This window comes from Salmo salar, chromosome 03 (assembly GCF_965601325.2).
Source record: "Salmo salar chromosome 03, fSalSal1, whole genome shotgun sequence".
NCBI classification, from domain to species: Eukaryota; Metazoa; Chordata; class Actinopteri; order Salmoniformes; family Salmonidae; genus Salmo; species Salmo salar.
This window is the reverse complement of record NC_138293.1, coordinates 6,767,348-6,792,337: the sequence shown is the minus strand read 5'-3', so window position 1 is coordinate 6,792,337 and position 24,990 is coordinate 6,767,348. Positions and strand designations below refer to the sequence as shown.

Sequence of the window (24,990 nt, the reverse complement as noted above, 5' to 3'; positions counted from 1 at the left end):
CACTCTGGGGAAAAAGAGTTCTACATGGAACCCAATAGGGTTCTACCTGGATCCAAAAAGGGTTCCTCAAAGGATTCTTCTATGGGGACAGCCGAAGAATTCTTTTAGGTTCTAGATAGCACTTTTTTTTCTAAGAGTGTATAGCGTGCTACTTGCAATGTCAGGATAGTGGGTTTGATTCCCCGCACCACCCGCATGTAAAATGTATGCACGCATGACTGTAAGACGCTTTGGATAAAAGTGTCTGCTTCATGGCATATATTAATTAATTAATTATTATGTATTACTTGGATTTGCAGCAATGTGTTTGCCTCAACTCCAAATGAATGGAACAGATTAGCAACAGATAAAACCAGGAAATTATATGGTGCTTTAAACTAAATGTGGACTGAGGCATATAGCTTGATCTGAACAGCAGATGGCCTGGGATGTGAACTTAACCTACTCTTGAGGTATAAAACATCAAATCTCATGCACATTTTCAAAAAAATGTTTGAGTACATTCTGTATTTTTTTATTGGTATAGATAGTTTTCACCACAAGAGTGACTCATAGAGACCAGAGTCACTAGTGGTCTCTGATACATTCTGAATGTCATTTCAATGGACCAGTGATCGGCGGCCACATCCATGAGTTACGTTTTATTATGTCCCCTCTTATTTTTTTAGCTGCTAACCTTTAAAGTTTGTGAGGAGGAAACTGACGCTTTTGCTATTTTAATCATCTGATCTCAGATCTCCGCTATGTCTATCATGCCGCACACATAGAGGAGACTTCAGACATTTATGAGACAGCTAAACATAGATTCCAGTGAGGCAGGAAAGGTTGGCTTCAAGGCCAAGCAGACAGTTGTAGTTAAAATAACACAGCCGTAGTGTTTGAAGGTTGTTGTTTTATACTTCACCTCAGTTTACATTGTTTGTGTGAGAACCATTGTTCTTAAACACACCTGTAAACTCCACAAATAATTATCTTGTGGGATCTAAGAAGATCAGAGAAGATCCTGATTCAGGGACGTAAGAATGACGGTCTAATGTGGATGATGTCATTTCCACGTCAATTGGAAGTGTAGGTGGTAAGACTGACAGGTATAATGCATTATTATTTGTTATAAGCATATATGAGCCTTTATAATGTATTTTTTTAAAGCACTAATCAGGCTCATTATGAGATGACAATAAGACCTTAGGAGGCGTGATAACCGCATTATGATGCATTATACATCAGTTTCAGATTCAGCTATCGGAGTGTTCAACTTGTAACTATGAGGTAAGAAAATGATTCAAAAGTTGAGAGGAAGTTCTTTTTTTTTATAGATAGCATTTCTTGTTATGTTGACAGTTATTATGACAGTTTTGACAGTTAATTACAGTCAGTCCCTCAGAATATGGCTCTGTTCGTGGGGTGGATTTCAGGACCAAATAGATCCTTTCATCACATCTTCAGTCAAACTGGTATCCTCAGTGTCCAACAGAAACAACAGCTGCCATAGAGGTCAAGGCTATAAAACTATTACTGAACACACCAAGCACTCAGGGACAACTTCGCAACTCAGTTAAGAAATGACCAGTGGTGTAAAGTACTTAAGTACAAATACTTTAAAGTACTACTTAAGTAGTTTTTTGGGGTATCTGTACTTTACTTTACTATCAATATTTTTGACTACTTTTACTTTTACTTCACTACATTCCTAAAGAAAATGATGTACATTTTACTCAATACACTTTCTCTGACACCCAAAAGTACTTGTTACATTTTGAATGCGTAGCAGGACAGGAACAAGGTCCAATTCACACACTTATCAAGAGAACATCCCTGGTCATCTCTACTGCCTCTGATCTGGCGGACTCACTAAACACAAACGCTTCGTTTGATAAATGATGTCTGTGTGTTGGAGTCTGCCCCTGCCGATTCGTAAATAAAAAAATGTAAAAAATGGTTTATAAGTAATTAGAAATTACTCATACATTTACTTTTGATACTTAATTATATTTAAAAGCAAATACTTTTAGACTTTTATTCAAGGAGTATTTTACTGGGTGACTTTCACTTTTACTTGAGTCATTTTCTATTAAGGTATCATTACTTTTACTCAAGTATGACAATTGGGTACTTTTTCCACCACTGTGTAATGGTAGGATGATATTAGCTGGTCTATTTGATAATATCTAAACAACGAATTCTGCCATAGCTACACATAGACCGCTTTGTTGTTGTTGGAACCCCAGATCGCGCCTTAAATTAAAGTACAATATTTGTATGATATGAAACAGCTGTTAGCTGAGTAATGAGTACACAGTCACAAAGAGAGTATGTAGGCCGACAGGTTTTTAATCAAAGTTAAACATTTCACCATGAAAATCATATTTTATGCAACACAGGAAAATGATGTAAGACTGGTCTCTTTTATTCAGCAACTTCTTTGCCCTGTAAGAAGAAAATAATGGATGAGTATTAATAATGAACATGCTAAATATATGAATATATGTACAGTTAGAAATAATGTAATGGATCAAGCATTCAAGGCTCAGTGCTGAGCTTTGATTTTCAATTTTGAAGTACCAACTTAGATGAATTCAAACTATTTTTACCCTACCTGAAATGTGCTTATTAGAGACCTTAAGTACATTTTAGTGAGTGTAGAAGTTTGCTATTGACCTCTGTGAGGACTGAATCATAGGTGGTGTTGATGTGGCCATATCTGAACATGAGTCAGGTGTAGGTTTAGTAGCAGCTCTGTACCTTTCCAGTGTCGCGGGTCTTGGCTCTGAGCTTGTTGACTTGAGACTCAGCGATGTCAGCACGCTCCTCAGCCTCCTCCAGCTCATGCTGAACCTTCCTGAACTTAGACATGTGGCTGTTGGCTTGTTCCTCCTGGGCGAGGAAAAGAGAAGGAGAGTGTAAAATCAGCATTCAAAGTTTGAAGCTTCAGGTAGAAAATGAATATTATTTTTTCTTAAGGTATTTTAAAGTTATTTTTTATTGACAGATTTAGGATAGCGATGTATATAGGGAAATTGATGATACAGAAGAGAGAATGAGTGGTGAAAAGGGGGATCAAACCACTGCTTCCAGGGGCATTCAGTGTCTATCATAAGTATTCACACCCCTTGGACTTCTTCACATTTTATTGTGTTACAAATTGAGTTTAAAATGGATTTAAATAAAAATAAATTCAACAAAACATACTCTATAATATGAAAGTAGATGAACAATAAAAACAAAAACATTTGTATTAATAAAAAAATAAAACACTATATCAGGACTAGATAGGTATTCACCCGCCAAGGTCAATACATGTTATAAACACCTTTAGCTGTGTCTTTATGGGTAAATCTCTGGATTGTGCAATATTTTCATAATTCTTCAAGATCTGTCGATTTGGATGTTGATCATTGCTAGACAGACATTTTTAAGTCTCGCCATCATTTTTCAAGCAGATGTAAGTCAAAATCCTTCTCGTTAGCTACCCACAGTTAATACTGAGCCACAGATAACCAAGCGGTTAAGAGCGTAGGGCCAGTAATCGAAAGGTTTCTGGTTTGAAACCCCCCAGACGACTAGGTGAAAGTCTGTCAGTGTTCACTTGAGCAAGGCACCTAACACTAATTGCTCTGGATGAGTGTGTCTGTTTAAAGAATGTGTTTGGTGCGAGTATTTGTCTGTAAGCTATTTTATCTTAATTTATAGGCTGTTAAAAACGTTTTTTAGTTGTGTGTATCAACCGACAGCCTGTACAGGTCCGGAACGATAGACTCGTTTTTTGTTTTGCTTTTGTAGCCTATTTTAGCGATCAATATGGCTGTAAGCAGAAGCTTTGCTTTGGCGTTTCTGTTTTACTCTACAATTCAAAGGTGGAGATTATCCCCCACTCCCGTTCCGCCTACACCGAAAGATGTGGATGGCGCATGGGATGGAAATCTTCCCATTCACAGTGTGGATTTCGGGCCATGAACAACTAGCGACACCTGATATCACCGTTCCTCATTTCCTTTAGTTTCTTTACTAGTCCACTCCGGAACATTCACTGTCTTCTTGGTAAGAAACTCCAGTGTAGATATGTCCTTGTGTTTTAGGTTATTGTCTAGCTGAAAGGTTAATTTGTCTCCCAGTGTCTGGTGAAAAGCAGACTGAATCTGGTTTTTCTCTAGGATTTTGCCTGTGATTTACTCCATTCTGTTTTTTTTCATCCTGAAAAACTCCCCAGTACTTGCCGTTGAAAAGCATACCCGTAACATGTTAATTCCTTTGCCATTTTTTTAACCTATCTACCAAACAGTGCTCCTCTTTGCGAGGCATTGGTTGAAGCCTAAACTAAACTGTATGGACATTAAGTTTTGTAATGTCTACAAGGGAAAACATTTGTTTGCCAATATATGCTGACAAAGTATGTGACTCACCGCTTCCTCAGCCTGCCTCTTGTAGGCCTTGACTTTCATCTGCAGCTTATCTACCAGGTCCTGAAGTCTGACAACGTTCTTCTTATCCTCCTCAGTCTGTGGGACAAGATCAAAGAATCAATGCCCCACAGTTTTATACACAAACCTTTCCGTGTTAGTGTCAAGTATGGGAGGAAGGCATTTTCTCTTACCTGGTAGGTGAGCTCCTTGACTCTGCGCTCATACTTGCGGACTCCCTTGAACGCATCTACACCTCTTCTCTGCTCAGCCTCCACATCAGTCTCGAGCTCACGCACCTTTGTGGAAGAAAGGCGTTTGTTTGAGTTGGTGAAATCAGACTTAACAAATATTAGTACAACAGAGGTATATTCTTCTACCCAGTCAAGGAGGCACAAATGTTGTCTGTTCCTATGTACTTTCACAATATTTTAATTGAAGGGATCTGCAATGATAAAAACAGCTTTTCATTACCTATGTGGGTTATTGAGAGAAAGTCATTACACAATGCTCCTGTGTATTTGTATGATTAAATACATTTCCAGCAATCAATCTTTCAATCCACCCTAATCCACCCTGCTGTTAACTCACCCTGGACTCCAGTTTCTGGAGCTGCTTCTTGCCTCCCTTCATGGCCAGATTCTCAGCCTCATCCAGACGGTGCTGCAGGTCCTTGACTGTGACCTCCAGGTTCTTCTTCATCCTCTCCAGGTGAGAGCTGGTGTCCTGCTCCTTCTTCAGCTCCTCGGCCATCATGGCCGCCTGAAATCGTAGTTTGTTTAAATTAAGCACCAATTGGCACCAATCATAACGTCCCTCTGAGATCTTTGTTGTGGTAAACCATCCCAGCTACCATTGGCCTTTGGATACAAATCAAGTGAATACAATTTAATAGATTATAACGACTCACGTCAGTGATGGCCTTTTTAGCCTTCTCCTCTGCATTCCTGGCCTCCTGGACAATGTCGTCCACCTCTCCCTGCACCTGCACCAGGTCAGACTCCAGCTTCTTCTTGGAGTTCAGAAGGCTGGTGTTCTGGAGGAGACAAAACCATTTTCTTGACTCTCATGAGAACTTTCAAGTGACAAGGCAGAAACGGTATGCTTGGTTGAGTTTCATTAGAAATGGCTATCGACCCATACCTGGGAGTGCAGCAGTCCAACACGCTCGCTGGCGTCTACCAGCTCAGTCTCAGCCACTTTGCGGCCTCTCTCTGTCTGCTCCAGAGCAACTCTCAGCTCCTCGATTTCAGCCACCATCAGGCCGTTCCTGCGCTCCACCATGGCTGCCTGCTCCTTCATATCATCTGCGGCGCGGACAGCATCATCAAGGTGCAATTGGGCATCCTGGGGTTCACAATGACATGGGTTCATTAGGACTTGTGGAAGTAGAGGTGATAGGGTCAGTGAAAGAAATGTTAATTGTTAAGAATTTCCCCAATATCTCTGCCTTTCTACACTATATTGTGTCAACTCTATTCAATTCCTCTGTTCTATTCTTTTCTAAAGATTCACAAACAAATCTCTCCTCAGTCCCTTTACCTTGAGCTGTCCCTGGACGTTCCTCAGCTGTTTCTGGGCCTCAGAGGCCTGCCTGTTGGAGTGGCTCAGCTGGACCTCCATCTCATTCAGGTCTCCCTCCATCTTCTTCTTCACCCTTAGGGCATCATTCCTGCTCCTGACCTCAGAGTCCAGGGTGCTCTGCATGGAGTCAACCATCCTCTGGCTGTTCCTCTTGATCTGCTCCATTTCCTCGTCCTTCTCAGCCAGCTTCCTGTCCACCTCACCTTTGATCTGGTTCAGCTCCAGCTGCACTCGCAGAATCTTGGATTCCTCGTGCTCCAGTGTTCCCTGGACAAAGAGAAGCAGTCAGGCGAATTGTGTTCAATATATTTGGATGCATATAACACAAGGAATTAAATATATATGACTACAATAAACACCAATAGAGCTGACATTGGCTAGTGTACCACTTTAGTTGTATTGTTTGTATATCGTATTTTACATTTGTTTGACTGTCCTTGTCTATCAGTGTTTGTTACTTGTTGTGTTTTGTGTTTTTTGTGGACCCCAGGAAGAGAAGCTGATGCTTCTGCAAAAGCTCATGGGGATCCAAATGATCAAATTAACACTGCTTTTCCCATTAAACAGCTGTAGTTTGTACCTCAGCCTCCTCCAGAGCTGTCTGGATCTCAGACTTCTCTGTCTCCACAGTCTTCTTGGCCTTTTCCAGCTCATGGATGCTCTTGCCAGTCTCTCCGATCTGCTCAGTTAGGTCACCGATCTCCTCTGCACATGCAAACACAGGAGCAGTTTAGACTTGGGAGATTTTCAGTGGGTTTTGCCAATGCTTTGAAGTTGACATTGAATCATAATAATTACTGGGGCCGAGCTCCCTGCCATCCAGGACCTCTATACCAGCCGGCGTCAGGGAAGGCCCTAAAAATTGTCAAAGACTCCGGCCACCCAAATCATAGACTGTTCTCTCTGCTACCGCACGGCAAGCAGTACTGATGCATCAAGTCTGGAACAGACAGGACCCCAAACAGCTTCCAAGCCATAAGACTGCTAAATAGTTAGTCTGGGTAGCTATTGGTTATCTAACTATCTGTTTCTCTTTGCACTAAATCACCACATGTGTTGATGTTACTGTTTGTCTCTGCTGCTGCCTAGTCACTTTATGCCTAACTATATGCACATATCTACCTCAATTACCTCGTACCCCTGCACATCGACTCGGTACTGGTATCTTGTGTACATAGCCAAGTTATCCTTACTCATTGTGTATATATTCCTTGTGTTATTATTTCTCTATTATTAAAAAAAAATCTCGCTGCATTGTTGGGAAGGGCCGTAAGCACCTGTTGTTTACAAAGCATGTGACAAATACAATTTGATTTGATTCATGAATTAATCAGCACTTCATAGGTTCTTGCAAATCTAAATGCCCCCACTTCTTTGGGTTGTTCAAAGGAATACTGATTATAAGTTGAAAAAAATTGAAATGTTGATGATTACACTAGTCAAACATGAGCCCAATAGAACTGCTGTCAAATGCTCACGTTGCAGGTTCTTGTTCTCTCTCTTCAGAGTCTCCAGATGATCCAGAGCCTCCTCGTAGGAGTTCTTCATCTTGAAGAGTTCAGTGCTCATAGAGCGAACCTCCTTCTGAGCTCCTTCCAGTTCAGCCTGGCCCTCCTCATACTTCTGCTTCCACTCTGCCAGAACCTAGGGAAATAAATGGGATTTTCATTAGGTCTTGATGAAGAGTTTTGAATCAGAAATATGCTACAATTTTGCTTCATTTGATCATATAGCAGACAGAAAATAACTCTAGGTTGAGGATTATTAATTTTCACCTTGTCAAAGTTCCTCTGCTTTTTGTCGAGGTTGGCGGCCATTGCGTTGGCTCTCTCAACGTCAATCATGAGGTCCTCCACCTCTCCTTGCAGCCTCTGCTTGGTCTTCTCCAGGGAGGCGCACTTTGAGTTGGTCGCCTCAATGGTCTCCTCAGCCTCCTGCAGACGCTGGGCCAGTTTCTTCCTGTTGGACGACAGAGGGTTTACAAACATCACAATACATATCGACGTAACATTTTTTTAGAGACCCCTACCACTCACTATCCACACCCTATATTTGAGTTTTGCTGTTCCGTGCGACTCACTTGGACTCCTCCAGCTCTTCTGTACGCTGGATAGCATCAGTTTCATACTTAGTCCTCCACTGAGCCACCTCACTGTTCGCCTTGGACATGCCGCGTTGCAGCTCTGCCTTGGCCTCCTGCTCTTCCTCAAACTGCTCTCTCAGGAGGTCACAGTCATGGCGGGCAGACTGGACACTGTGAGCCAGTGCGTTTTTAGCCTTTTCGAGACAAAGAGAGAAATATATAGACTAAGAGAGAGAGTAAAACAAATGACAGTAGTCTCTGAGGGTGGCCTAGTCACCGTCTATATCAGGGGTGAGCAATCATTTTGTCTCGAGGGCCACATTGGGATTTCAAAATTCCTTTACCTTGACCTCCTCTTCAATCTGCCTCTTCAGCTCCTCAACCTGCTGGGTGAACGCCTGTTTGCCTCTGGTCAGCTGAGACACCAGGGATTCCTTCTCCTCCAGCTGGCGGCCAAACTCACCTGCAGGGACAGAGCGACATCTTGTTAATGGGGTCTCTGTTCTCTAAGATTGAAAATGTATTTCTAGGTTACGTAGGGCAGTGTTAGGTGTTGAATAGTCGGGGGTTTGGAAGGTTACTTTCTAAATGTAATCCATTACAGTTACTAGTTACCTGTCAAATTGTAATCAGTGATGTAACTTTTGGATTACCCAAACTCAGTAATGTAATCTGATTACTTTACGTTACTTTTGGATTACTTTCCCCTTAAGAGGCATGAGAAGCAGACAAAGCATCCATCAAACCCATTTGGTGTGTCATCATAGTGGTCCCTGACGAGAGGTCAGACTCGCTCAGGTGAAACTAACAAACTTGCGAGAAAACAAAATGTCAATGTATTTTTTGCCAAACATCATTTCTGATTTTAAAAGTAATCAAATAAGTAATCATCTAGTTTTTCAAAAGTATTAGTAATCTGAATAAAATATTGTTTTCTTATAATGTAACCAGGGATCTAAAGTGAGACCATTAAAGTTTAAGTCAGAACAGTAGAAACTATGTGGACTGGACTACATGGATACAGCCCCCAATACATGTTATTGTGTTTTACTGAAGAAAGAATTGGTTTGTTGTTCATTGTTGATGATGGTACCATTTTCTGTCAGGAGTCTGGCCCTCTGTCCACTGATGTCGTTGATCTGGCGAACATTCTCATCATTCTTAGTCTTGATCTCGCTCAGCTGGTCCTCAAGAGTACGGCACATCTTCTCCAGATTGCCCTGTTAGTGAAACGTTCCATCATTACTTTATCTATGGGACTCCTGTCAACTTCAGTTCACTTGAATGGTAATGTAGTTGACCCTCCTCAACACTGGTTGATCAAAACATCACTACTCACCTTTGCCTTGGCGACGGACTCCATGTTGCTGGAGAGGTCATCAATCTCCATCTTGTACTCACTCTTCTCCTTCTCCAGCTTCTGCTTGACGCGCTGCAGGTTGTCGATCTGCTCCCCGAGCTCAGCCACACTGTCGGCCTGCTTCTTGCGCAGAGCGGCGGCTGTGGACTCATGCTGCAGGGTGGACTCTTCAAGATCACGACGCAGCTTCTGGAACTCAGCCTCACGCTTCTTATTCATCTCAATCTGAGCAGCAGTGGCGCCTCCAGCCTCCTCCAGCCTCTCGCTGATCTCCTCAAGTTCCCTGGAGAGATCGGCCCTCTGCTTCTCAACCTTAGCCCTGGCAGCACGCTCAGCTTCAATTTCCTCCTCCAGCTCCTCAATACGGGCCTAGAACAGGGGACAGGAGCACGGTTGAGGAATACTACAATACATAAAACAATAATAGTATAATGTTTTTTAAATGTGTTCATACAAAACCAGTTACACTAATATATTCAATAGATAGCCTCCCATGCGGGAACCAAAACCACAACTGTAAGAAACCGCATCTTCCAATCTACTGACCCACCAGCAAAAAATGTGTGCTACCAGAATGTTGTTTTAGGAAATATTTCAGGTGTGTCCTTTCCTGCACTGGAGCTTAGGTCCTGTACTGTACCTGGAGTTCCTTAATCTTCTTCTGCAGCTGAGCTCCCAGAGACTGCTCATCCTCAATTTTACTGAGGAGCTGGGATGTCTCAAACTCCTTCCTAAGAAACACAAACACGGCGATTGCAAAGTTGGTTTCAGTTCGATAGAGTAAAGAGAGAGTATCATACGAATCGTATGTAAATGCTAATTCATAATTACAATAATTAGTCAAGAACAACCATTATTGTCAATATGGCTCGTTGTGTTTGTTTACTTCTTGAGTTTCTCATCAGACTGCTGCTTGTCATTCTCCAGGTCCATTATGGATTCCTGGGCCAGTTTTAGATCTCCCTCCAGCTTTCTCTTTGCTCTCTCAAGGTCCATACGGACCTTCTTCTCTTGCTCCAGAGAACCCTCAAGCTACAAGATAAAAACACATGTATTTTTCAAATCTAAACAGAAGATAATAACATTTTACATACTATCATGGCCAAAATGTGTAACTCCACTCACATCGTCCACTTGCTGTTCCAGCTTGGCCTTGGACTTGGTCAGAGTGTTGACTTTGTCCTCCTCTGCCTGCAGGTCATCCAGTGTCTGCTGGTGGGCCTCTTGGAGGGCTTTCTTCTCCTTGGTCAGCTTGGCAACACTCTCATCCATAGATGCCATCTCTTCTGTCAGGTTTTTCACCTGAAGACGGCCACAAGAAAATTTGTCTTTGGTCACTTCACCATAAAGGGGAGATTTAGTTTCAGATGTATTGCATTAATTTAATTCAGATTAGAAATGTGTCAATAACTACTGTTCTATAGATTCAACACTAGGTGGCAGTGTACTCCATGCCAGTGTACTGAATGGACGTTATAAACGAGGGGCAGCTAAAAATACAATGAATGTTGGGAGTACCACTATTCCACTATTTTGTGTCTTCATTTTTCCGCCACCCACAATACATCTGGAATTCCATTTCTGTTGAGTTATGTTTTGAGTTGATTATGGTTTGGGTTATTGTTTGGTTAGACTGTCTATGGTAAGACACAAGACCTTGTTTTCAGTGGCGTGCTTCTCCTTCTCCACTTTGGCCAGGGTGAGCTCCAGGTCATCAATGTCCTTCTTCAGCTCAGAACACTCATCCTCCAGCTTCCTCTTCTTGGCAGTCAACTCAGCATTCATCTCCTCCTCGTCCTCCAGCCTCTCTGTCGTCTCTTTGAGCTTGGCCTCCAGCTGGATCTTGCTCTTGATGAGCCCCTCACACCTTTCCTCAGCATCGTTCAGATTCTCTGATTCCTGGTTTCAGAACAGGAGAAAAATAAGCCTCCTCACTTTGTTTATCAAAATAAAGATTTGATTTAGTCAAAAAGGTCAAAACAAATCAATAAAAATTCATGAAATATATGTAGCATGGAGAATAAAAAAAATGTGTGCTCGTTTGTGTATTCATGTGTAGATAAATGTGATCTTATGGGGATCATTTCTCACTCACAGATGCAACTTGGAGTGCCAGGTCGTTCTTCTCTTGCAGAATGGACACCATCTTCTCCTCCAACTCCTTCTTGGCAAGAGCCTTGGCCAGGTCTGTTTTCATCTTGTCGAAGTTCTCCTTCATGTTGGCCAGCTCCTTCTCAGTTTCAGCGCTCTTCAGCAGGGGCTTGATCTTGAAGTACACCTTCATCCATGGCCAGGTTTTCACATTCATGAATGAACGGATGTTGTACTGGATGGTGAAGATGGCATCTCTGGTCGACAGAGAGGATAGAGTGACATGGTGAGTGACATGCTTAAAGCTACATTCTGGGATTCGAAGAACAACCCCCCCCCCCACCAACACTTTGTGTTTCCAGCTGAGGAACGGGGCTAAGGAAATGGAAAAACTCTTAAATTCATAGACAGAGTTCTAGATGCAAGGACTGACAGGTCATGCTTAAATCAGGAGGCATTTGATGTTATTTAAGAATGAATGGGTAAATATCACCTATACAAATGAAAACTGAATAGCATTGCCGAATCCCAAACTACAGCACTAATAGAGCATTATAAGACCTACTTTCTCATTCCGATCAACTCACAGTATATACAGTATGTAATCATAATGCATTACATACAGGTGGTTCACAGAAAGCTTTACCAAGATGTCTACTCTTCCTCACCTCCTCTCCATCATCTTAGTAAACTCTTTTCTCATGAGGAATCCACGGCTGAGAGCCTGGACCATGCCGACCAGAACGGCCAGCTTCTCATCTCTCATCTCCTCCAGGATACCCAGCAGACCGGCTTTGAAGAACACCTGAGACACAGGTAAACATGGCCATTGGAACCACAGTCAGATGGTGACAGATAGAAAGGGTTGGATCAAAACAGGGGAACAACACCTCTAGATTGATTTGACCAACATAAACATTGCAATTTTTACAAACAAACCATGAGATAGCTTGTTTAAAAGTTGTAAGTTATTGTGGAGTTGTAGATGAATAATGTACACAGATACAGATAACTGAAGCCATACCACTCTAACACAATGCACATGATAATGCGTTGAGTTTCTATACTTGTATGAATTTGAAGAAAACAATTGTTAAATGTTTTAGCCACCTTTTTCATTAGTTTAAAATCAGCAGTTGAAGCAATAACAAAGTGTACTCCCTGCCCCTATTTCAGTTAAAAAAAGAAGGATGGGGCTGGAGAAATGTAATCACTCTCAAATTCATAGACAGAGCTATTGATGCAAGGACTGACCATCCATGCTATTAAATGATAGTTATAACCATGTTTTGAGGCTATATACAATTAGTCTACATTTACAAACATTGGAGTAAAACAAGCTTGTACTTTGGATTCTACAGTTGAATTAAGCTCATGAGGCTTTTATAAGTTACATTCTTCCAGAATCAATGGGTACATATCATTAATGTATCATTCAATCTGCAACTGCAGATTGACCCTTTAAATGAAGAAGAAAGAATGAAAGGGTGGAAAAACCAACTGGAAAGATGTTGAATGGTTCATGTTTAAATTATCATTGAAGTTGTGTTTCGATGTCAGCTTTTGCTGGGGGGTATTTGACTGACCTTGGTGTGTCCAAACTTGTAATCGTCGTGATTTATATCAATGGACCCAAGCAGCTTCTCAGAAGCCTTCTTGTTGTCCATGAACTGGCCCTCAGGGATGACACTGGCGTTCAGTACTTTGTACCTGAATTAGGAGCCATTTTTAACATATGTCAAGTTGTAATAGGTCAGTTATATAACATAAAAGCTAAGCCTATTCTGATGCTGGGAAAACCTGTGGAGCTTTATGTGTGTGTGAGTGTGTGTGTGTATGTGTGTGTTGTGTGTTGTGTTTGCGTGCGTGTACCTCTGCTTGAAGTCAGCATAGATGATTCTGCTGGGGAAGCCCTTTCTGCAGATCCTGATCCCCTCCAGAACACCATTACACCTGAGCTGGTGGATAACCAGGAAGTTCTCCATCAGACCTGGAAAAACAAACAAAGTCTCTTTAATACCTATTAACAGATTAAAGGATTGGGCTTGTTAAGGTTACTCATAGTGTATTGATAAGATGTCATATTCAAGTCAATATTTCTTGTACCTGGAGTCTTTGACTCGTTGGGGATCAGGCAGCGTACAAAGTGAGGATGAGTGCTCCTCAAGTTGGTCATCAGCTTTTGTAAGTTCTCCTGTAAGAGGGTTACAAACCATTTTCTCAGAAATAATTTATGATAATCAATGCACCTTTTGAAGGACTGAATATAGACATTTCAATAGCTCACCCTGAACTGGGAGGACACAGTCTGCATGGAACCACCCTTCTTCTTGCCTCCTTTCTTGGTTGTATCTGTTCAAATGTGGATAAGTAAAAGATCATTAGAAATGAGATAATCAAATCCAAATACTGCCAATGAGATTGTGTAAGATAACACCTACTGAATGAATAAATTATCCCAGTAAATAACCCTGATAAATTGTGATACATTCAAAGAATTTAAAGCATTGGTCACCAACAGGTCGATCGGGATTTTAAACCGTTTCATGTCTGAAGACTGAGAGCAAATCAACTGTGCGTGTAGGCCTACTGTTGGCCAATCAGATAGCTCAGATCGCCATGCATGTACAGTTTTCTCGCGCCATAGACTGTAAAAAGAAACTATTTTGAGATGTAACCATGACTAGAAAGAGACTCAACGAATACAGCAGAGATACTGTTTTAATGAGTTAGTTCATGTTTAAGTTGTTGTTCAACACTTTGTTCAACACTTTTATGAGACATAAAATGCGCGTTCTCCCTACTTCCACTCATGCTACAACCAGCACTGCAGCTGTAATGAATGAGTAGAGCAAAGTGTTCTGATACGCTTGTGTTGTTGTTATTAGTGGCTTGTGTCCTTTTTTAATATTGAGGAATATTTCACTTTCTCTGGTCACAGCAGTAACAACATGAATTGGTGCATGAGGCAGAAATAATGCAGTGCGACTTGAGTTTCACCATCAGCTGGAAGACTGTGTCCCGTTTTCTCAGCGGAGGGAGGGAGAGCGGAGGGACAATGAGTCGGGGGAGAGGCAGCCTCGCCTCTGCTCCCTCCCTCCCCTCAGACTGACTATCAGATGCAGGCCGTCAGTCCAGTAAAAAAAGGAAACTATTATGCTCACTCAGCTGTGGATCACAAGTAATACAACAAATGCTCTATTACCAGTGTGATCATAGACCTATTTCTTTATATATATATATATATATATATCATTTCAAAATGGTCTGAGAAGAATCACATTGGCAGGGCAACTCAAGTATAACCTATATACAGTGATAATATATTGGGCCTATAGCCTACTGAACAAACCTCATTGCTACAGAACTGTTTTTAATTGGTGAATGTTGCATAGGCTTGTGTTTTCTAAGTCATGTTAAAAAAATTCTCAGCAGTAGATCTTGGCTTGCATTTTGACTCAGAAAGTGATCTTGACTCTGAAAAGGTTGGTGGCCACTGCTTTAAAGACAATGTGGGTCTGAGTAGTAACTATCGCTTAATTTAATATTTTGACTTGATGCTAGTCTTACCCTCAGGTGGGGCAGCAGGATACAGGGCAGCCAACAGTTTGACTGAGGACTTCCCGTACATCTGAATAACTGAGTCATTCAGGGGATCCTTGTTCTTCTCCAGCCAGCCAGTGATGTTGTAGTCCACAGTACCGGCATAGTGCACCAGGGAGAAGTGGGCTTCTGCCTTGCCTTTGGCAGGCTTGGGTTTTTCATATGCCTTGGTTTTGCCAAGATGCTGATCGTTCAGCTTGTTCTTGAAGGTAGTGTCTGAAGCCTTGGGGAACATGCACTCCTCCTCAAGGATGGAGAAGATTCCCAATGGCTTTACAAAAAGAGATGTATATCAAATGAGTGATATTTCAAATCAAATCAAAGTTTTTTTTGTCACGTGCGCCGAATACAACAGGTGTAGACCTTACAGTGAAATGCTTACTTACAGGCTATAACCAATAGTGCAAAAAAGGTATTAGGTGAACAATAGGTAAGTAAAGAAATGAAAACAACAGTAAAAAGACAGGCTATATACAGTAGCAAGGCTATAAAAGTAGCGAGGCTACATACAGACACCGGTTAGTCAGGATGATTGAGGTAGTATGTAAATGTAGATATGGTAAAGTGACTATGCATATATGATGAACAGAGAGTAGCAGTAGCGTAAAGAGGGGTTGGCAGGTGGTGGATGGCCGGACACAATGCAGATATCCCGGTTAACCAATGTGCGGGAACACTGGTTGGTGGGGCCAATTGAGGTAGTGTGTACATATGTAGATGAATGTATAGTTAAAGTGACTGTGCATATATGATGTAAAAACATTTACATTTAGGATCACATTTATTCCATTAGCAAGCATCATTTTATAGGATTATATTATTTTAGGGGGACATAATAGGAAACATATTGAGTTCTCAACAGTTAAATTGTACCATTATGCTAATATCTCTCAATGCGCTCCCTATGAACTTTGCTGTTGCATCCCATTATAATCCTTACAGACAACTTACCTTCTCAATAAGCTCAATGCAGGCAGCCAAGTCCATGCCGAAGTCAATGAATTCCCAGACGATTCCCTCCTTCTTGTACTCCTCTTGTTCCAAGACGAACATGGTGTGGTTGAAAAACTGTTGCAGTTTCTCATTGGTGAAGTTGATGCACAGCTGCTCCATGCTGTTGTACTGGTGATGAATTTCAAAAGGGATCATTTTATCATACAAGGCTGTAATCCTTCTCAATCACAACTAAATGTCTTGTTCGGGTCTCATACTCACATCAAAGATCTCAAATCCAGCAATATCAAGCACACCGATATAGAACTGCCTTGGATTCTTGGTGTCCAACATCTCGTTGATACGGAGGACCATCCACAAGAACATCCTCTCATAGATGGACTTGGCCAAAGCCATGACTGCATTATAAACCTTCAATAATAATACCTCAAATTAATACATGAGATATTGAACATTTCCAGTGATAAGGTTGGGAAAAACAACATGACTACTTTTAAAAAGCAAATGCAATTGTCCCCAAAATAATTCAGGTGGTCAGAAAATGTTTGATGCTGTTTGTTTAACTGCTTTACCTGAGACACAGTCTGTCCCTTGGTCACGTACTCGTTGCCGACCTTCACTCTGGGGTAGCACAGAGCCTTCAACAACTCAGCTGAGTTCAGGCCCAGCAGGTAGCCGATTTTATCAGCCACTGGAGAGAAAACCAACGAGAACAGATCACTTGATTCTGATGTCTTTTATAGGTTAAGTTTTCATTTTCACCCACATCCATTATTCAAATAATTCCTGGAGGTTGGAATTTCATCTCCAAAATGTATATCCTGCCTGACTTTCATGTGGCACTGTCGGTCTTGTTCATTTCCCTGTAAAAGGACCAATGAGCACCAACATGGGAAGTTCATAGGAGCATGTCAAATTGGGTGTCAAATGAAAGCTAAGAGTCTATATTTTTCAAGAAATTAAGGAATATATATATGTTTTACCATTTGCCATCTTGAAAATGAGGATCAAACAAATGCTTTGATTTCTGGTCAAACAGATGGACAAGGGGTCTTATAAAACAGCTAGCAGAAAAAGTCTTAAAAGGTATTAGAAATACAACTAATATCAACAGTTTTTGTTTTGGAAAAATGTTTCTGCCTTCTGTAAGTTTAAAAAACATTGCCTTGTGCTTTAAAATTCTGTTACCTCATGAGGAGGGAGAACAATGAAACTTTACAGAATTAACAAGTAATGGTAGACCTGCCAATTAGTTAGTGTTTTTACTCATATCAATTTTGTTTATGAATTATTAATCGGTAACAGAATTTCTTGAATGTAATTGAATTGGCTACAATGGGAAATCATAGTAGTCATAAAACACAGTTCGGTTCACAAGATTGTACAGTTCAGTATAGTATAGCTGTCAGTTCCTGACCAGTATAAGGGTTATTTGTTATTGTAGTTTGGTCAGGACGTGACAGAGGGTATTTTGTTTGTGGTTCGGGGTGGTGATTTTTTGTAGTAGGGTGTTTGATTTATTATTTCCGGGTTTTGGTCTATGTTTTGTATCTCTATGTTCTTTCTGGTTTGTGGTATTTCTATGTGTAGGTTAATGGGGGGTTGGACTCTCAATTGGAGGCAGGTGCTTTCTCGTTGCCTCTGATTGAGAGTCCTATATATGGGTAATTGTTTGGTGTAGTGTTGTGGGAGATTGTTTCTTGTTTTGTGTATAGTATAGCACAGTTCAGTAAAGTAAAGTAAAGTAAAGTAAAGTAAAGTACAGTACAGTACAGTACAGCATAGTATAGTATAGTGTGGTACAGTATAGTAGTGTATAGTACAGTTTAGTATAGTATAGTGTAGTATTGCACAGCACAGTATAGTATAGTGCAGTATAGTATAGTTGTGTATGGTATAGTACAGTATAGTATAGTACAGTATAGTATAGTATCGTATTGTATAGCACAGTACAGTATAGTACAGTATACTATAGTACAGTATAGTACAGTGGTGTATAGCATAGAATAGTGTAGTACAGTATAGTATAGTACAGTAGTGTATAGTATAGTATGGTATATTATAGTACAATATAGTATGGTATAGTATGGTATGGTACAGTTGTGTATAGTATGGTATAGTATGGTATAGTATAGTATGGTACAGTTGTGTATAGCATAGTATGGTATAGTACAGTACAGTAGTGTATAGTACAGTACAGTAGTGTATAGTACAGTAGTGTATAGTTCAGTACAGTAGTGTATAGTTCAGTATAGTACAGTAAAGTAGTGTATAGTACAGTAAAGTAGTGTACAGTACAGTAGTGTATAGTTCAGTATAGTATAGCACAGTAATATGTGTATAGTTAGGTATAGTATAGTACAGTAAAGTACAGTATAGTACAGTACAGTGGTGTATAGTACAGTACAGTGGTGTATAGTATAGTATAGTACAGTATAGTATAGTATAGTATAGTATAGTACAGTAGTGTGTAGTACAGTATAGTTGTGTATAGTTCAGTATAGTACAGTAGTGTATTGTTGAGTATAGTACAGTATACTATAGAACAGTAGTCTATAGTTCAGTGCAGTATAGTACAGTACAGTAGTGTATAGTACGATACAGTAGAGTTCAGTACAGTACAAAGTTGAACACACAAGTTGAGTACTCTATACTGTACTGTATTGTATTGAACTATGCTCTACTTTGCTGTACTGTACCGAACTCTGTTGTACTGAACTATATTGTGCTGTGCTCTACTGAGCTCTAATGTGATGTCCAAAGTCTTTATTTTCCCCTAACCCTACCACCTCTCCCCTAATTGGAGTAAACTAATGGACAACAACACTCAGGCTTCTTATTCCAGCTTATACATACTATATACATTTCATGGATATTTTACAATACTTATCTTTTGTTTGTTTTTAGTCCCATCCTTTAGCTTCCCTCCCATCGATCTCTGAACACCATCCAGTTTTGATTTCTATTCGCCATATATTTTTAACTGGGCTGTGATGCGTCACAAAAGTACTGAACCTTTCTATTCTCAGAGTTTCTAAATATTGTAAATTAAAGATTTTTTTGTTGTTGCTAAGAGTATTATTAAATGTTTTTGCTAAGAGGATTATTATATTATTTAATTTACTATGACTTTTCAAATCACCCAGCAGTGCTATTTGCAGACATCGTTGAATCTTAATTCAGAGCAGATATTTAAGAGTGTATTTGGAAAAAGTGGGCACAGAAAAACTGTGGCAGATTTTACCAAAATTCTTGTTACCAAACTTTGCATCTGCACAGTTCTTCCTGTAAATGTGTTTTTGTTTGATGTTCAGTGTAAATTCTTAAAAGTGTTCATTGTACATAGAGTTTAATGGGTGGTTAAACTGTAAAATGTATGATTTTTGTTTGTCATACATTTTAAATGAAAATCTCAACACAATTCCGTTGCCGTGGAGTTAACTTCTTACGTGTTGTATTTCTATGTTGGGGACTGGGAAAGGGACTAATGCTTTCCATATCTTACGTCTTACGAGTGGGACTCACCCTCTGTTCCATCTGACTCGGCCTGCTCCTCACGTTGCTTCTGCTTGAATTTCAAGTTGCCATGGTGCATTACAGCTCCTGTCAGCTTGTAGATGGCCATTTTCTCATCGTTAGAGAAGCCCAGGATTGTAATTGCATCCTGGTATTAAAGAGGAAGTACAACAGTGAAGAACTGAACGGTAGTTTACTCAGTTACAGTACACTACCGTTCTGTGTTCAGTCCAGAACAAATGGGATGGTTAGAATTAACTGGCTTCTCTGTTCCACATGATTACTCTTGGCCAACACACTAGTATATGACAACACAACATGAGTTTTACACAGTTCCACATGGCACTTAGAAGCAGTCTCTTGTGGAAGTCTTACAGGTATGTGCCTCAAGGTGAAGTGTGAAGGCATGAAGAGGGCCTTGAAGCACATGCCTAACTAGCACAAGGTGCCCAGCTGCTATCAAGCTGGATTTGCGCAATGCATTCAGTGTGTATTGTGGTCCTACCCATTCCATATCTACAGTTTGGTTCACACTTTGTATCACTCACATCGGTGGCATCCAGCTCGACCTTGTCGTCAATGCTGGCCACACTGATCTGACCCTGGCTGATCATGGGGAAGTCGTAAGGGTTGGTGGTGATGAGCGTCATTTCTGTGGACAACGGAGAATAGCTTGTCAGTTAAATCTCTGAGAATTCTGCTGTCCTACCTTTACAGTATCTCTCCCTCCTTTTCTCAATAGATGGTCTCAATGATAAATGCACTATATAGTCTATAGCAGCAAAAGAGGGGGACTGAGGCTCCTGGACTAGTGCATCACATTGCAGTACTTGATCTTTCCCATGAAAGACATTGAACGACCTGACCCATGTTTAGATGCCTTGTTAACTTGGATGTACTCATTGTAATAACATTAACAGTGTGGACTAGGAAACATTTTAATAAGTTCCACAGATGGAGGTGTGAATAATTTCACCTAAACCTGTACTTTGCCTTACCAACTAGCTCAGGTTTGTGGTTGGTCATCATCTGGTAGAAGATATGGTAGCCTCGCTCAGCGGGCAGCTGGAAGGCCACTCTGGACTTCTCCAGCAGGTCTGAAAGAGAGAGAGAGAGAGACAGAGAGAGGGAGAAAAAGAGAGAGAGAGAACATAAGATAACATTACATTTGATGATTCAATCTCCAACAAATATTCTGTTTGATTTAAGGAAAGCATTGAGAAACAAGGAAAACCAACTCACAGGTCTCAATGTCAGCTTTAGCCAGTTTTCCTCCTTGGAAGTGAATCCTGATGAATTTACCCTGTAGTAGAGCATGGCGGATAGAAATAGGTCAACTAAATAAATCTAGCATTTTACTTTGATAAACCCCTTAAAAAGTTAGTTTATTGGACATCTATTGATGAAACTATAGAGCACCACAGTATGATTCATAATACCCATAAAACCTAGCGGTCAAATAGGGAAATGGTTCCAAGCGTTTTTACACCATTCATTTCCCAATAGTGGATTTTAGAAACACTTAAAACAAGCACTGTGTTTTGTGTAGGCTTACCCTAGTGTGTAGTTTTGATAACCGTGTAAATCTAAGACAAGGTGACTTTTAGCGAAATAAATGTTGCTAATTAGCTGCTAATGTGGCTATCATAAAGAACTACAAATGCCATGATGATCTGGACGAGACTGCCTAATTTAGGCAAAGGTCAGAATCTCTGGATAAACTATCTAATGTCAGCTAAATTTAGTAATGAATAAACTGGCTACATTCTGTCTTGTGTAAGTTTTAAATTTACAAAATTGACAAAATAGCTGTTAGCAAAGGTGTCAGCTAGAGATGACCAGCAGGAGCTTGCAGGGATTTGTAGTTGTTCATGATGTCTACTTTGATGCTAATTAGCATTTTGAAATCTGAGAGTAGATGGAGACATATATTGATAAAAGTCACCTATTCTGATTTACATGGTTATAGAAACGTCACACCAGGGCAAGCCTACACGGAACACAGCCATTATTTTAACTGTTTCTAAAATCCCCAATGGGAGAAATAAATGGTGGAAAAACAATTGGTTGCATTTCCCTGTTTGACTGCTAGGTTTTATGGGTATTATGGCACCTATAGGGAACTACTAAAATATTTTTTCCAATTGAAGGTCACTTCCACAGTAAATTCCCTTCATACTTACAAAGCGAGACGAGTTGTCGTTCCTCACTGTCTTGGCATTACCGTAAGACTCCAGCAGAGGGTTAGCTGCAATGATCTGATCCTCAAGAGACCCCTGATTGAGACAAACACAAGTTGCTCAGAAACTAGCAAACACTTTACTTAAAACAGGATTCACCACTTGAAAGAAAGTTTACACAGAACACCAAACTGAAATGTGTTACCTTCATTTTGCTGGGGTCCGCTTCCTTCTTGACACCAGAAACTGCAATGGTGGCGAAGTACTGGATGACACGCTTGGTGTTGACAGTCTTTCCTGCACCGGATTCTCCACTGGTTTATATAACAGAGAAAGATGGTCACATGTTTGAGTGACAGATTGGCTTTCGCTAAGAAATATCGTTGAAAATACACAAATATTCCAACTCATCGAGTCATTGTTATGCATAGCCTAATCCATTCATAATGTCCTGTATTTTATAACACCCAGTCATTACTACAGCATAGCCTAATCCGTTCATAATGTCATGTATTTTATAACACCCAAGTCTCCCAATATATTAGAATAGAAACATTTTCTCAAGTGAAATGATAGAAAACAACTTACGTAATCAGGACGGACTGGTTCTCCTTATCTGGAAACAAAAAACATGTTGCTTATTATAATCAAATCAACATTAGGAGTACATCATTGTATTCTTAAGCATAATCATGAATTTCATTTTGGAATATTTTCCATTCAAGGATACTGAAATGAGAGATTCCCAGCAAACTGTTCTAACTTAGACTAGAAGACAGCAGATCCCATCCATCCATCCATTTCTCCATGAGAGCTCGTACCAATCATCATGAACTGGAAGGCGTTGTCAGAGACGGAGAAGATATGGGGTGGAGCCTCCATCCTCTTCTTCCCTCTGTAGGCGTTGACAACCTCTTCGTCGTACACAGGGAGCCACTTGTAGGGGTTCACCGTGGCACAGAAGAGCCCAGAGTAGGTCTGGATGAAAGGGATCCAATTGGGCGATTAGCAATGTCAGTTTGACTTTTACCTGGATTTATGTGAGGATGTGGGTGTACTATGGTATACTAATGTGGGTCTACTGTAATGGTATGTTTTGGTTTCTACTGTTCATTTATGTGTAGTACTGTATGTGTGTATTTCTCATGTTCATGCATGTGGGAATTTCTTATGTTAATTTACAGTATGTGTGTATGTTTATGCAGGTTTCTTACATAGATCATCCATGCTGCATAACGCTCTTTGAGGTTATACAACACAGAGGCTTCATTCAGGTAGGTCATCATGGCCATGTCCTCAATCTTGTCGTACTTAGGGGGGTTCATCTGGTAGATGTCTGCTTCTTTGAACTCTTTATCCTGAAACAGTCAGAAATCTAGATTTCACACGGATCAAACTGGTCATGACTCAATGCTTTTTGCTCATTAAATACAAGTTAAATCTTTTTTTTTAAATGCATACCAAAATTTAATCCAAGTACTTTGTTATCACCCACTGACAAATAAATGGAGATTCTTGAGTTGTCATTATCTATAATTCCACACCATTTTGAAATATCAGCAATAAAAGTGTTTCGTTTGAGGGTTATATTCTGCTTAAAAAAGAACAAAGAAATGCTCATAAATCTATTATTGTTATTGATTTAATATTATCTTTTGGCATATTATTGATAATTTGGATAATTTTTTTTACTTCAATACTTTTCAGATCAGACTTACCACTTTAGTGCCGTCAGCATTTGTGACTTTGACAGTACACTTTCCCTCTGTCCTGCCAGTGATCAAACCCTTAAGGTACAGCTCCTTGACGTCTGTCACATAGCAGGCGTTCTTTGAATCAAAGGGTGAGGCTTGTGCCTCCATCCTCTCCCTCTCGGGTTTACGAAGGTACAAGGCAGCCTTGCCGTAGATTTGCATCTCTGCGTCCGTACTCATGGTGACGGATCACTAGGAAAGCAATGAAACAAGAAACATGAATTACTCTGTGGTGCTTCCTCCACAGTCAAGAGAGTGAGTGGTGTCTCACACAGAATTATTTTCAGCACTTTTTATGTGAAAACAAACCATGTCTCACCTTTTTCCCCTCCTACTGTTTAATTTGTACGTCTTGCAGGATCCTGTGAAACATTAGCGTGTTGTGAATACACACAAGTCTGAAACCTTGTAATTTAGCCCCTGAAGGGCAAGAAACATTTTGAATGGCATCATTCAACTCCATCATTTCAGCCATGTCCTATTCAACTACATGTGCAACTGGTAACTTTAATTTTTCTACTTTACTGTGCATTCTGTCAAGTAGCCCTGACAATCCAATTACATTCTAGACCACCACCTGCAAGAAATGCAGGTGCAGCACTATTGACCTTGAATGAAAGTGACAGATTTGAAGCAAAACACATTTAAAGTAAAATGTTACAAATTTCATTTTAAATCAATGCCAATTGATTGCATATTGTAAAGCCTTACAATACATTAAATTATGAACTCAAACAGTGCATTTAGCTACCGCCTCAGATGCTGAGCGCAAATTTGAGACAAATGTAAAAATCTAAGGAGTCTTACCACAGAGGAAGAAGGTATCTGACTCATGGATACTGGGGCCTCAGCCTCCTTATATCTGGTTGGAAGGGACAACCAAGCAAAAGTTAATTATGGACAACTCTGGAAAAGGAAATGGATTGGATGAGAGACCTCCGTGTGCCTGTGTCTCTCTAGCCCCACCCACTTCGAGAAGCACCACACTCCTTATTCTTTTACCATTGATTGTTCTAGACTATTTTGAGACCTTAAGGAGGATCAGGTTGCCTACAGCAGGAATGTCTACAAATGACATGTCCATCTAACTTGCTACTAGAGTAGAGCTCTGTGGCTGACCTTGAGCTGCTGTACATACTAAACATGTACACACTGTAATTTACTTAAATAAAATGCAATGATTTAGTTTAGAACTTGACCTACTGCTTCCATGTAAAAATCTGACTGGGAAAAATGACATTTGCGATCTCCCGCTATCTGCAAGTTTGGCCAATGGCATAACACCTTATTGACATGAAATTCAACCAATCTTTTCGTCGTCACCGGCCTACTAGCTGCCACTGATTCCCTTTTTCCCCCTTTCTGTTTATTGTTTGCACCTGTTTTGGGTTTGGGCTGATTAGCCAGGTTATTTTAGCCAGCAGGCCCGCCTGCTCTGTGTGCGGGATTGTTTTGTGTATTGCTTCTG

At 40.4% G+C, this 24,990-nt stretch overlaps 1 protein-coding gene across 1 annotated transcript; it reads right to left on the bottom strand.

Annotated features, from left to right (window-relative positions):
• Positions 1–2,311: 2,311 nt before the first annotated feature.
• LOC106597451 (myosin-4) lies at positions 2,312–24,418 on the bottom strand. Its single transcript, XM_045714455.2, has 41 exons — positions 24,330–24,418; positions 23,842–23,884; positions 23,487–23,714; positions 22,983–23,126; positions 22,590–22,746; positions 22,357–22,384; positions 21,974–22,082; positions 21,772–21,864; positions 20,831–20,891; positions 20,587–20,685; positions 20,137–20,240; positions 19,598–19,736; positions 16,645–16,763; positions 16,334–16,483; positions 16,070–16,240; positions 15,086–15,389; positions 13,803–13,867; positions 13,622–13,709; positions 13,388–13,505; positions 13,102–13,225; positions 12,184–12,320; positions 11,520–11,772; positions 11,081–11,323; positions 10,550–10,726; positions 10,311–10,456; positions 10,065–10,155; positions 9,404–9,793; positions 9,158–9,284; positions 8,409–8,527; positions 8,062–8,258; positions 7,757–7,940; positions 7,460–7,625; positions 6,562–6,686; positions 5,940–6,248; positions 5,541–5,744; positions 5,308–5,433; positions 4,989–5,159; positions 4,592–4,696; positions 4,401–4,496; positions 2,743–2,874; positions 2,312–2,427 (listed from the first exon to the last, which is right to left on the bottom strand). Exons 3-41 carry the CDS (start codon positions 23,700–23,702, stop codon positions 2,407–2,409), a joined length of 5,808 nt encoding a protein of 1,935 aa, XP_045570411.2. The 5' UTR covers positions 23,703–23,714; positions 23,842–23,884; positions 24,330–24,418; the 3' UTR covers positions 2,312–2,406.
• Between the last annotated feature and the right edge of the window lie 572 nt (positions 24,419–24,990).

Coding starts and splice junctions, on each gene's coding strand:
- LOC106597451 (XM_045714455.2), bottom strand. CDS start 23,702: ATGAGTACGGACGCAGAGATGCAAATCTACGGCAAGGCTGCCTTGTAC. Junction 7,941..8,061: donor GAAGAGCTGGAGGAGTCCAA/GTGAGTCGCACG, acceptor GTCGTCCAACAG/GAAGAAACTGGCCCAGCGTC. Junction 7,626..7,756: donor AGCAGAGGAACTTTGACAAG/GTGAAAATTAAT, acceptor TTATTTCCCTAG/GTTCTGGCAGAGTGGAAGCA.